Genomic DNA, 14,293 nt, shown 5'->3' with positions numbered 1-14,293 from the left:
TTTCTCTCCCTCTTCCCCTCCTTCAGCCACTCGTTTCATTGTTCTCAGTGTCAGCCTCAGGTGCTCAGGATAGTTTGGTTGATTCGAGCATTGGCCCCAGATGGGGATTGCTGGGTGGATCCTGGTCGGGGAGCATGCAGGAGTCTGTCTCTCCATCTTACCTCCTCTCACTTTAAAAAAAAAGATGAAAGACAGAAGAGATTCAAAGCAACTCACACACCATTAGAACTATCCATATTTACTAGCTCCTCCCTCCTAACTTCACTACTCAATTTAAGTAAGCTAATGGGTCTCTGTCATAATACAGGAGCCGGCAGGCTTTTACGTCACATAAAACAGTTAGATCTGACTCTGGGGCTCAGGTGCAGGTGGCAGGAGGGTATGGCAGTGGCCTTCATGGAAGAAAACAAGACCTTGGGCATTGAATAACAGCTGAGGCTAGCAATCTTCATTGTTCAGCATTCAAAGTTGTCTAGCAAAATGCAGGCCTTTGCTAGAGAGAGAGAGCACAGAGAATCCCCTGGCAGAATGAATGGAATCTGCTTTCATTTATGTTTAGTACAGTCATCCTTTTTAGTCAGAGAGGCCAGAACACCTGGTGCAGTTTAAGCCACTATGGCCACAGGGACTACACATTTCCCAGGTACTAGAAGCAAGCAAGATTGTGGCTTCTCTTCTTTAAGCAGATGTTCTATATAAGTTTGGAGGAAGAGGATCTGAAAATAGTAACCAAGTTTGCGTTAGCACTCTAAGGAGAAGGAGACTTACTGCACGTAGATGGATTCTCCCCAGTCTATGCTCATATTGGTCTTGCTTGTAATCAGTTCATTTAGGTCCACAAGTCATCAGAGTCAGTGGTGGCATGGTCAAGATGATAGAACATGCCTCACTAACTGTACCACCACTAATTGCTCTGTGTGCCCCTTTAATTTTTAGAAAAATCCATGGATTTTTTTATGTATAATTCTTTGGATTTTCCTTCTATACCAATAGCATGAGTAGGACAAGACAAATGGGACAGCTTCCCTAAAGAAGTTTATATTCACAGCACTATTCTACAGAACTTTCTGTGATGATAAAAATGTTCTATATCTGTACTGTCTAATGTAGCAGTCACTATCCATATGTGGCTTTTGAGCACTTGAAATGTGGCTAGTGAGACTAAGAAATTGTACTTTTAATTTTCTCTAATTTTAATTAATTTAAATTTAAATAGCCACTTGTGGCTAGTGACTTGTGTTAGAGCAAATACAGAATAAGAAGCTCAGAGAAGCAGGTACTGACATAGAGTAGACATCAGTCAAAAATAGAGCTGATGTGGTACAGCAACCTCTCTCTCGTGGGGCTGCCGCCACCCCATCTTTGACTTGAAAGGTTAAGAATTAATGTCAGAAGTCCCAAATTTGTGATAAGGACTAAATTCAAGTTTGTAATACAGATGAGTTTCAAGAAAGTATTTAGATATTATATTAATGTCTTCTAGGGATGTAGGGGGTTGTGCATATGCACACACATGCAAGTACATGGCAGGGACAGGAAGACCATAAGACATTCACTGCAGTTTGTCAGTGTTTTCACCCTTCTCCAAAATACACACACACACACACACACACACACACACACACACACACACACACACTGCTGCCTGAGTAGATACTGAAGGTGTATTGAATCTGTGACCCCTGGATGAGATTATTTCTAAGGACCCTTTCTGTTTTGTCATGTTGTGAATATTTAGGCCGCTATAGTGCCCCAAACCTATTTCTACTTTGGACATATGATTAGAATATTCTCATAACCTCCTGCCTCTGCTCTCCTGGATTTGATGCTAGTAACTGAATTCTGGAGTAAAAAGTGAGGATGGGAGGCAAGAATATTATAACCCCAGCCTCCTCTCCTTCTTCAACTTTGTTATTAATGCTAAGATAAGGTTCAGGACTTGAGACAACTTGGGGTGGCAGCATGATAGTAAAAAGAACATGGGCTTTGGAGTCAGCAGACCAGGTTAAAATTATTAGGTTCAAATTTTTCCTAGCTGTGTTATTCTCAGTTTACTTACTTGCAAAAAAGGTTTTGGAAATATTCCTAACTTTCAAATATTATTGTGAAATTAAACGATGTAATGTGTTCATGAAGTGAGGCACATAGAAGGCCCTCAAAAACAATAGTTCTCTTTATTTCTCTTTCTTACCTCAGGCACAGAGCTAATTATATTTCTGCCCTCTTCCAGGCTTGAAGGGGACAAAATGGCCTGACAACTCCTGATCTCAAGTCAGAAACTGCCAATAAAATGGAAGAGGGTGGTATACCTCTAGAGTCTGTGCTAGTGGAGCAGATCCAGTAGGAACTACCAGTCTATGGAGCTGCCTACAAGAACTCAAGTCAGGAACAGGTTCACTAGATGACTATATTTTAGGGCCAGAGCTCTATCTAGCTCTAGGAGAAGATGGGCTTTGCCTGGACCATACCTTCCAGCCTATTCTCTTTTTGGAAAGTGGGAATTGACAATGAGTGTTCATACCTCCTTATTATATTGATTGTGCCCAGCTTTGCAGAAATGATTGTTAAACAAGGTCATCTTAAACTTTGGATTGATTTTCCACACTGCCTTGTGGTTTTACCCTGAGTTTTCTCTGTGTTTCTCATGCACCACCAACCCCACCAGTTTTTTTACCTCTATCCTAGTTGTTGATCTAAACCTATTTATCCATTCTTGCATTATGGATCACATTGGATCTTCATTGACTTGCACTATGATTGGAGTTTGCATTGCAGGACTTCTTTCTCTAATTAAACCGTAAAGTTAGTTTCAGATAAGTACCTTTTTCTGCAGGAGCCAGAAACAGATCAGCAGCAGGTTTCGTTGTATTTGTCCATTTCAATTAAGCAATGATCTCATGTATATGTGGACCTTAATGAACATAATAAACAGATGAACAAAATAAAAACAGAAGCAGGGTCACAGGGAATGGACAAACAGCTGTCAGAGGGAAGGGAGTGAGGGGATTGGGTGAAAAAAAGGTGAAGGGATTGGCCAAAAAACATACATACACAATGCATAGACAGGGACAATAGTGTGGCAATAGCCAGAGGGAAAGGGGTGTGGAGCTAGGTGGAGGTGGGCAAAAGGGGGAGGGGAAAAAGGATGGAAAGAGACTTTGCTTGGAACGGAGGGTACACGATGTGGTGTGCAGATGGTGTTATATTGGGTTGTATACTTGTAACCTGTATGGTTTTGTGAACCAGTGTCATCCCAATGAATATAACTTTAAAAAAAAAAACAAAACAAAACAAAGAAAGTCCTTGTTAAACATGTTAGCTTAAAAATAATAAGATGAGCCTGACCTGTGGTGGCTCAGTGGATAAAAGGGTCAACCTGGAATGCTGAGGTCCCTGGTTCAAAACCCTAGGCTTGCCCAGTCAAGGCACATATGACAGACAATCAGTGAATAACTAAAGTGAAGCAACTATGAGTTTATACTTCTTGCACCTCCTCCTCCTCTCTCTGTAAAATCAATAAATAAAATCTTTAAAAAATGATAAGATGAGGAGCAACAGCTATATGTAGAGTATAGGATTATAATATTAGTAATATCACTTTTTATAACAAAACATTTTTGCTTCAAATTAAAAAGTAATTCTTGTTTTTTAAAGATGAGTATAATTTTGTTAACCAGTATACCCCAAATAAATTCAATAAAAAGGAAAGAAATTATTTGAGCGATCCACTTTTTTCTTTGTTTTATACCTTTTCAGATTTATTATTATTATTATTTTAAAGGAATTAGAAAGTGGTTTATGGCCTTCCCCAGTACCTGCCTATACTAGACCTCAGAATTATGACCTCTTCAATTACTTATGTTTGTAGCAATATAAATACTAGGGAAGTAAACATTAGGATGCCTAAAGACCTCTAAATTGTGTGCCTGTGAGCATCGGTGGGGGAGGGGTAGGATGGTTCATAAGGTTTGAGTTTTGGATTATTTTTATTTTAAATAATGTTATTTTCATTATTCTGTCTAGTGGCTGCCTCCTAGCATGTTTTCTGTTTTTCAGACAAATTAGAGGCAAGGAAATTCTATTATTTCTCTGTTATTATTGGGAATTTCAGCTCTTCAGCTTCCCCCAACTCCTTTGCTAAAGAATATCAGTGCATGTGTTACAGTACAAATTCATTATGGATGTGATATTTGCAGCTGTTACAGCATTCAGTGAGAAATTCTGCGACACCAAAAAATTCCCATTTCTTTAGCAAAAATCAGAATTATAGAATTTAGTAGTCTGAGGATAAGAAAGGACATTCAGGGTCATTAAAAATAACTCATTCTCATCTGATACTTTATGATTGAATTCTTAACCATTGTGCGTCTAGTCTCTCCTTGATTGTCTCCACTAACATGAGTGCTTGGCAACTTTTCCATGTTCAGAGAGCTTTAACTAACAAAGTGTGTTTGTTGTGGTGTGTTAGTGGTGGTGGTGATGGTGGTGATGGTGGTGGTGGTGGTGGTGGTGGTGGTGGTGGTGGTGGTGGTGGTGTGGTGATGTATGTATGTGTAGAGGGAAAGAGAAAGAGAGAGAATATCCCAGGCCCTGTACTTTTTATTATCCCTAGGAATCCCAAAATTAAATCTAGTTCTTCTAGATTTATGTATCCCTTTCCAGTCTCTTTAGGTAGCAATCTGCTAGATATGCGCACAAGTACATCACTCTCCTTATTTAAAACATTCATGTTTGTTTATTATATATAAGATAAAGGCCCAAGCGTCTTGTTTTCTGAGAGAGAGAGAGAGAGAGAGAGAGAGAGAGAGAGAGAGAGAGAAGCATCAACTCATTCCACTTTAGTTGTGCCATTGATTGCTTCTTGTATGTGCCCTTACTGGGACTTGAACCAGCAACTTAGGGGTTGAGACAGCATCCTGGGGATTAAGCAGGCACCCTTGGGAATGAGCTGGTGACCCTGAGCTTGAGCTGGAGACTCCAGATCAAATGGACATTTTGACACTTCAAGACAACACTCTATCCACTGCACCCCTGGCAAGAAGCACAAACTTCTTAATATGATGTACAGTCCTTATAAAATCAAGTCCCATCTTTGTTTTCAACCTTATAAATAGCCACTCTTCCCACAAATGCAATATATACTCCAGCTACACTGGTCTCTAACTATTTCTCCCAAACACTCTTCTCTGCTATTGTTTATGCCATTTTCACTCTTTTCTGCCTGGTGAAACCCTCACCATTCAAGGTCAAAGTCAAATGCTACCATAAAACTTTTCATGACTCCACCTATGCAGAGAGATTATTGTCTTTTTTGTTTATACCTCTGTTGTAACATTTACTGGTTTGACATTTTAACTGCTTGTGGGTATTAGTTTCTCTTCTACTACATACTGTTAGGCCCTGTGTCCTTTTTGTCACCTAGAAGAAAAAGCTTAACATTGAATCTCTGTGAAATGAATGAATGAATGAGTTGTAAATATATTAGTGAATGATTCAATTGAAGGTTCAAGATACGAACACTGAAGGCTGCATTTATGCAGTGCTTAATTCAAGGATACATTAGGTATGTCTGGCAATTGGAATGGGGAGAAAACAAGATGTGAAATTTGAGTTTAATAAGGATTTGGAATGATCAATCATTCATTCAACCAGTGTTAAACTGATCATTTGTCTTTAAGAAATTTAGAATCTCTGACTAAGGAGAATGAACATCCTTATTTTCTTAGCTCAGATACATTTTCTAACAGGTGGTAGCTGTGCTGTGTGTTTTTGTCCACTGATAATAAATCCAAGTGTCCCTTTCTTCCCAATAGCTCGGAAGCTGAAGAAACTTGGTAATCTGAAACTACAGGAGGAAGGGGAGGTTTCCAGCGCTACCAGCCCCACTGAGGAGCCAACCCAGAAGCTGGCAATGTCACACATTGAAGGCTATGAGTGTCAGCCTATCTTTCTGAATGTCCTGGAAGCCATTGAGCCAGGCGTGGTGTGTGCTGGACACGATAACAACCAGCCTGACTCCTTTGCAGCCTTGCTTTCTAGCCTCAATGAACTGGGTGAAAGACAGCTTGTACATGTGGTCAAGTGGGCCAAGGCCTTGCCTGGTAAGGAAAAGGAAGGTGGGGGCATGGGCTAAGGGAGATAATATTTAGTGAGTGCTCCTATGGACCAGGCACGTCCCATGTCTTGTCCTTTCCTGCCCATCAACTCACGCAATTCTCACCACTACCCTAAGGGGATAGAGTGTGGTATAATCCCCACTTTAAAAATAAGGAAACTCAGAAATCAAGGAGTACAGCAGCATTATATAGTGTTCCGTATACTTCACATAGCACACAACTATCATGTTTTATCCACAGACATAGTGTAAAAAATTCTACATAATGACAGGTCATATAGACACAACCTTATGCCTTAAGATGCTCCTCTCCATATGCACACACATGCTCACCCCAGAGATAATTTTGAGCCTGACCGTTAATTCTGTTTTTGGCATCACCTTTAGGAGTCATACTATGGGAACACAGATAATATGGTATGGTAGAAAAAACATGCTGTTGGAATTCAGAATACTTTGATTTTAGCTTAGTTCTATTTGTAAGTCATTGCATGGTCCTTTCCCTTTCTGCGTCTCAGTTTTTCCATCTTTATTATGTTGTGAAGAGTGATTTGGACTAAACTGATGTTTCTCAAATTTTTTTCAAGGAACTTTAGTGCTCTTTAATATACCTTAGGAATTATAGTAGGAAGAAATATTAAGTGAATTTGGTGATAGTGAAAGAAATACAAAACTTTCAACTAACTTCTGCTTGGATGCCTCCAATGATGGGGAACTCACTTTCTCTCTAGACTATCTGTTATTTGAACAGGACTGATTATGAAAATGTTGGAGTTCAACAATCATCTATCCAAGCATTCACAAATTTTCCTTTGGCAGCCAAACTTTTTATTTCTCAAAATATCACACACACATACAAATGGAGCTGGTTGATTAAAACCAGTGCCTCTTTCACACTACCACCAGAAAAGCCTCAAGTTACTCTTGTAGAATCTTTGGACTCCAGGGAACACAGTTTGGAAACCAGTGAGGTATAAGCTCTGTAAGGGTTCTACTAATACTAAAATTCTATGATTCCAAGATTCTTTTGAAACATTCAACAACCAATCCAATTCTTATGGAGTCAAAGATCAGCATGCCTTCTAATAATAACTGCCACTAAGATGGAAATTTATAGAGAACAGAGCAGTTTCATATGTATTGCTTGAATTGATCCTCATAAAAATTCCATAAAGTAAGGGCCCCTCCCATTTTATAGATAAAAGACACTGAAACCCTGATAAGTGATATGCTGGCCTACAAGTACATAGTCAGAAAGCAGCAGAGTTAGAACGTGAGTGCAGATCCCCTCCTGACTCCAAATCTCTTCCTCATCTCACTTCACTCATAGTCAGCATAGTGTTCCTGTAGTTCTGTAGCTCTGGGTTTCACAGTGAGAGGCCAAGGCCTCACCCAAGGCCACTTTGGTCACAGTGTAGACACACTGCCTTTGAAGACATTGCATCTTAGTGGCCAAACTCTTATTTTGTCTTTCCAGTTCACAAGGCCCAGTCACAGCCACCAGACAATCCCTAACACCTTCCCAGCTTGAGAAGCTGCACGCTGAGGTTGACTAGACAATTAGATCACTGGGACGAAGGCCCAAGGACTCTAGCCATGTATGCACTGTGCCAAAGTGGAGGGTTCACACAGGGAGGAAAAAATATAAAAAAATGAAAAGAGAAAGTTATTTTAATTCTTATCACTTATTCAGCTGGATATCTTGATGTCATTTGCATAACAGAGATTCAGTTTAATCTTTCCAAGAAGTTTCCAAACACTGAAATTGTCCCATTTTATTGGATACAGAACTTAGTCCTATATATGATTCCACTTAACTCTCAAAGCAATCTTATGAATCATAGAGACTATTATTTCCACTTCAAATTACAAGGCTCAGAGAGGTTAATAACTTGTTGCATTTGGTTACTTAACAAATGGAGCCAGAACTTAAGCTCACACCCTCTGATTTCTAATTTGATAGTCTTAACAATAACCTAGTGCAAATCATTTTGGCAGAATTTATATAACTAGGAGTCACTGGCAATCCCCAGGACAGGAAGTCCTCTCCTAACATTAATAAGTCTGCAAAACAATGTGAATTCACCATCTAGTTCATCTAAGGAAATTATCTCTGACCCTAAATCATTTAAGAAAATAGTATTTTATTTCATTTTATTTTTCTGAAGTAAGAAGCAGGGAAGCAGAGAGACAGACTCCTGCATGTGCCTGACTGGGATCCACCCGGCAAGCCCACTAGGGGGTGATGCTCTGCCCATCTGGGGCATTGCTCCATTGCAACCAGAGCCATTCTAGCACCTGAGGCAGAGACCACGGAGCCATTTTCAGCACCCGGGCCAACTTTGCTCCAATGGAGCCTTGGCTGTGGGAGGAGAAGAGAGAGATGGAGAGAAAGGAGAGGGGAAGGGTGGAGAAGCAGGTGGTCACTTCTCCTGTGTGCTCTGGGCGGGAATCAAACCCGGGACTTCCACACACTGGGCTGATGCTCTACCACTAAACCAGCTGGCCAGGGTTAAGAGAATAGTTTCAAAAAAGCCAGTTACCATGTTTATAAGACCTGTTGTTTATATTATCAATAATCACCATTATTTGCTCACTCAACAGATTGAGTTCCTGTTTTGTGCAAGGCACTACACTAAGCAACTACTAAGATAAATTTTGTTGTATGCTGTCTGTGATGGTGATGATATATGTAAATTGCCTTGTAGAGTACCTAGTACATTAATAAATGATAACTATTAATTGAGGGTAGGTGAGTACATAATGTATGCCCAGTATATTTATAATCAAGTGTATTTGGTTTGGAATCTTAGCTATACGCTAGTTGTTTTCCCTTAAAGCAAATCACATGTCTGCGTGTGCTTCTGTTCCCTCATTGGTAGAGGTAGTAGAACAATCTCTACCTTGCAAATTGTTATCAACATAGAAATTATGTACATAGGGCAGCTAGTACAGGAGTTGAGACATAGTAGATGCTCTGTAAATGGTGGGCTGTTACAGTAAGGCTTGAGTAAACAGCTACTGCTTTCATTAAAATCAATTTAAGCTGCCACCAGCCTTGCCTGGAAGTGCATGCATGGGATGAATTATCTCCTTTGTAGGTGCTGTTCGTTTGTTGCACTAGAGAAGCATAGATTTCCTAACTGGACTTTATTTGGGCATGTGCTCCCTGACAAGACTTGAGACTACAGATTTCCACTGCAGATTGCTAAGAAATGATATTGATTGGATTCTAGTGAGAAAAAAGACCCTCAAAGAAACTGCTGTTGCTTCCAAACCTGTTTGGTGTATTTCAAAACCTGAAAATGACTCCTCTCTATTTCTTCAGAACAGTCTAGCCCAGTGCCAAATAGGTGCTGAGTGAGTGTGTGCTGAAGGAAAGCTGTAGGCTGCAAGTCCTGTTTCTTCACGTCATCCCTGGATGGTGTGCTCTCTGAACAGGCTACTTCTCAGGCTAGGCATTAAGGAACACAGTGAGGGATTGCAATCAGAGCAGACCTATAGGTAAACTGACCTTCTCTGTTGCTATGTATACACAATAAATAGGCTGAGTGCTCAGCTGTTCTCAGCAAGGACTGTTAATTAGTGTTACAACAAACTCAGTTTTTCTTTTTTTTCTTCTCTTAGTTCTCTGGCATCTCAAGGAAAGGAAAAAGCATCAGTATAGACAGCTTCCTTAGTTCTTATATATATATATAGTTTAATCCCATCCCCCTTGGCACCCTCACACTCACACTCTCACCAGCCAAGGCTTTATTGCTTCCCACTGACTCACACACCAGAAGTTCAAGGTTCAAGTTCTCAGGACCCATCCCCAAAAGATCCTTGGATCTTCCATGAGTGGCCACTGCATTTTGCCTCCTATTGGGAAGAGCCAGTGCCAGGCATTCTGTCCTGAGGCTTCAGTGAGGAAATACTCTGGGGTCTGAGGCTCTGGCCAATCTGTTGTCATAGCACTACAGTGCTGATGGAAGGCATGAGCTTGCAATCTAAGATTGCAGCCAAGTGGAGGATATGCTTGACTCCAGAATCCTTGATGTCTGATAAGTTTGGGACCTAAGATAAAAGAGAAATAGGGTGTGTGGGTGGGCAAGGCCAAACCAAGCAGAACAATGTGTCTAAATATTGTAGACATTAGACTTGAGTTTATGGCTAAAAAAAAATCATGACCTCAGTAGCTCTTGAACTGTGTCTGTTAGCAGTAGAGTGGGGGAAAAAACACTTGCTGAATAAGAGAATTAGAAAACCTGTACCAATTCAGCTACATATAGGCTTTATGACCTTGGAGAAATCAGTTAATCTCTCTGGCCCTCAAGTTCCTTGTTGGCAAAGCAAGTGCCACATCACCTACGGGGTCATCAACAGAAAATATAGAATCACTATCTAAATTCATGGAAGCATTCCTAATGAGGTATAGCAAGACAAAATTTCAGATAGTTCTAGATCTGTTGAGGAGAAGAGAAATACGATGCTGGTAGGAGATAATTTTGGAGGTGATGTTTTAAGCACTTAATTGTTTAGAAACCTCCAAAATAACATAACCATATCTACTCTATCGATGTGATATTGTAGAGGTGTAGAGGTAGCATCTAGGAAACTGTTCTCTGTGCTTAAGTGGGGTAATTTGGAGGTCACCACATTCTACAAAATGAAAAATAATTGAAGGTCCTCAGTTCATTTAGTTAATATTTCTCAAATGCCCACTCAAATATCTGAACTGTGCTCTGTATTAGGGGAGAAAAGATGGAAAAGAAGGGGTGGTCCCTGTCTTCAAGAAGCTCCAAGTCTTATGAGGGAGACAGATGTGTATGTAGATAAATTCCAATATTGTGTAATGAGTGCTATAATTAGGTGGTACTCCACAAGTTTCACCTAGAAGGTAAAAGAAAAATGATTAAATCTTTTGCTTGGCTGAATTGTAAAAAGCTTCACAGAGAAGATAGCCTTTCATGGAAAACTTGAATGCTGAGTAGGCATTTATCAGGTGAAAAGCCTAGGAAAAGAGGAATGCATTCCAGGCAAAGGCAACTGCCTGTACAGAAGCATATATCTGTATATGGGAAAGCATGTTGTGTTCATCAAATTGTAAGTTTTTCAGACTATCTAGAACCTAGATTATGAGCAGGTAAATGGCAAAAATATTAGCCTCAGGAGGCGGGTTATGAAGGACCTGTTTGTGTATAATAACTGCAGCAGGGCAGGAATGACTGTAGAGTTGGGAACTACCAGGGCCAGGTTACTTGTTGAACAAAAAATAGTAGAAAGTGGGAAGCAGAAATAGAGCCTGAAGGTGATATGGAAGAGGCAGCAGCTGTCAAAAGCATTTGCCATGCTGATTGGTAATAACAATCAATTCCCAGGGTTGCTAGAGGGACAAATAAGACTATAGCTAGAAAAGAGCTTTATAAAGTGTATAGTGCTGCCCATGTTGGAGAAATGATTATTTCACTGCATCTTAACCAGTGCATAGTGATAGAGAGCACAGGTTTTGGAGTCAGACTGCTTGACTTTGGACCTTGGCGTGCCAGTTACTAGCCTTATGATCTTTGACAAGTTCCTTAACCTTTCTGTGACTTCCTTTTACTAATTCATTGAATGGAGATAATAATAGTACCTACTTTATTGGATTTTTGTAAGGTTTAGATGAGTTTATATAAGTAACATGCTTAGAAAGAGTGTATCCATTGAAAGCACTCAGTAAGTGTTAGATTATTCTTTTCCAACTGACAGTGCCTTTTTTGTTTCAATCATATTCTCATTTGAGCAGCTCAGTGAAGTAGAGAAGGCAAGAAATATTAGCCCCACCAGAACCTTGTTTTCCCCCTTCTTGCCAGCACTAATAGTTCCCGGGGCACTTCACGGGCTGCCTAAGTGCCAGATTCTCAGGACAGGAGGGGCCCAGCCTTTACACGGCCCATCATTCTCCAGTCTGATCACTGTCTCTTTCACATCTCCAGGTTTCCGCAACTTGCACGTGGACGACCAGATGGCCGTCATTCAGTACTCATGGATGGGGCTTATGGTGTTTGCCATGGGCTGGCGGTCCTTCACCAACGTCAACTCCAGGATGCTCTACTTTGCCCCTGACCTGGTTTTCAATGAGTAAGTGCTCATAGGCCCAGAAATCATAAACATGGCATCCTCGCAGACCTGCTTGATGGTAATAATGGTAACAATAGTGGTAGTTTGCTCATTTAACCTATGGGTGAGGCAGTAGAGGCCCCAGCCAGCTTACACAATCTGAGGTGACTTTGCCTGACCAAAGGCCAGCTGGTAGAAGCTCATGTGGGTTCGTACTAAGGCCATCCTTTTTCTACCCAAGACCCAACCTTGGTATGTTGGCCACAATTCTGACCTGCTTTGTAGCTTATCTCAAAACTTCATCTCAAAGTTCTTCTTCACTCTAAGAAGCATAGGGAATGGGCAAAGAGACTCTAGTTGAGAGGGCTGAAGTACTTTTGGTCCCCTTTGCTACACCAAGAATGACTGCCAGTCACCATATTTGAGCGGCTTCTTTATGCCAGAACCATACTGCATACTTTCTAAATTCTTTCTCATTGAGTCCTCATGAAAACTTGATTTCCCCTTTTGATAGATATTTTTTTAAAAAGTGAGGAAAATTAGGTTCATCAAAATAAAGTGTCTTACCCAAGGTCACAGAGCTAGTGCATGTTGGTGAGAAATTACAAAGGATGTCTGTATAACCCTCGTGGTGGTTGTGACAGGAAGGAGCAGCTCCACCACTCTCTGGCCACATGACTTTGGCCCAGCCACTTTTCTTCTTATAAAATCAGGTTTAATTAATGCTCACTCTGCCACCAGTTCTATATAACCTCCACAAATTTGGCCAAGGGCTTGAATTTTGAAATTATACTTTTCTCAAATAAAGTATGTTCTGTTGTTTTTTTACATCATTGTCTTTGGTAAGGACTTTTAACTTCCGTGACCTTCAGTTAAATAGAACTTTTTCAAATGGTATGTTATGATGAATAGAATGGGAGCTAATGATTATAAAATGTCTGGCCCATAATAGACAATAAATTTTTAAAGAAAGAAATACTTTTCATATACTCTTTCCCTAATAGTGATATTCTTCTCTACTTCTCCTGTTTGGGTTCCCTGGATGGCATTATGAATGGGGGCTTGTCAAAAAAACCTCCCCAAGGGCCTTAAACTAGTCTCACCACAGAGAATCCCTTTGGTCAGGGCAAGAATTGACCTCCCCTCCCCTCCCCTGTGGCCCTCTAACCAAGAAGAGCCTTAAAATAAATTCTATAGGCCATTAGTTCCTTCTATTACAGCAGTGCTGTGTGGAGGAAAATATGCACCCCTGCTGCCCTCCTCCAGGCCAGCCAGCCCTGAGAGCCAAAAGCTAAGAATAACCTTGGGCTTTTGGCACAACTTGCTTTGTGGTTTCCAGATCTCCAAAAAGTTACCCATGATGCCATCTTCTGGGGCAGGCTTTAAAAGGTCCCCTTCCTGTTCATCTCTCACCCCTCTCTTCCTGCTTCCTTCCAGTGATTGAATCAACACCCTGGGAACCTGCAACACCCTCTCCATTTAGAGCTCTAAGACCTTTGCAAAGTGATAATTTGTTATCCTCTAAATGCCGATTTCTTCTTTAGCCTCTGATAAGCATGTGGTATCCCATCTCAACTTTCTGGCCCACTCTCATGTATTTCATCAAAAGGTACTACAGGACTACCTGCAGGTTCTAGGCCCATCAAGCCTCAGAGATCCTGAAAAAACAGGTACCCTTGCCCCCTTCTTCTCATAGGAACCCACTATGTTAGAACTCTTAGGATTCCTAGAAACATCTAAACCAATGTTTCTCAACAAGGATGCTGTTAACATTTTTGGAGGAATAATTATTCATTGCGTAGAAGTTCCCAAATATTGGAGTATGTTTAAAATCCCTGGCACCTGCCCACTAAGTAGGATTCTAGTCACTGTGACAGCCTAAACTGCCTGGACACATTTTTACCACCCACTAGGGAGGCAGTACCTTGTCAGTTGAAAGTCACTAACTGCTGTTAGCATCCTTAAGGTACAACCAATGTGGAGACTGAAGTCCAAAGAGAGAGACAGATTCTGAGCTAACCCATGTGTTGATATCTCTGACACCAAACCCTATCATTAGCCCTGCGTTCTTCTTCCTTCCTGCCTGGTTTGTGGGAA

The 14,293-nt window shown here is 40.7% G+C and overlaps 1 protein-coding gene across 3 annotated transcripts in view; it reads left to right on the top strand.

Annotated features, from left to right (window-relative positions):
* The window catches only part of AR (androgen receptor), a 249,304-nt gene that overhangs the window by 224,174 nt on the left and 10,837 nt on the right, over window positions 1-14,293 (top strand). For all 3 annotated transcript variants that reach the window (XM_066356118.1, XM_066356116.1, XM_066356117.1), the window contains 2 exons: window positions 5,814-6,101; window positions 12,073-12,217. In XM_066356118.1, coding sequence (XP_066212215.1) covers window positions 5,814-6,101; window positions 12,073-12,217 — 433 coding nt within the window. The remainder of the gene's footprint in view (window positions 1-5,813; window positions 6,102-12,072; window positions 12,218-14,293) is intronic.

This window comes from Saccopteryx leptura, chromosome X, assembly GCF_036850995.1.
Source record: "Saccopteryx leptura isolate mSacLep1 chromosome X, mSacLep1_pri_phased_curated, whole genome shotgun sequence".
NCBI lineage: Eukaryota > Metazoa > Chordata > Mammalia > Chiroptera > Emballonuridae > Saccopteryx > Saccopteryx leptura.
This window is presented reverse-complemented; position numbering and strand designations above follow the sequence as displayed.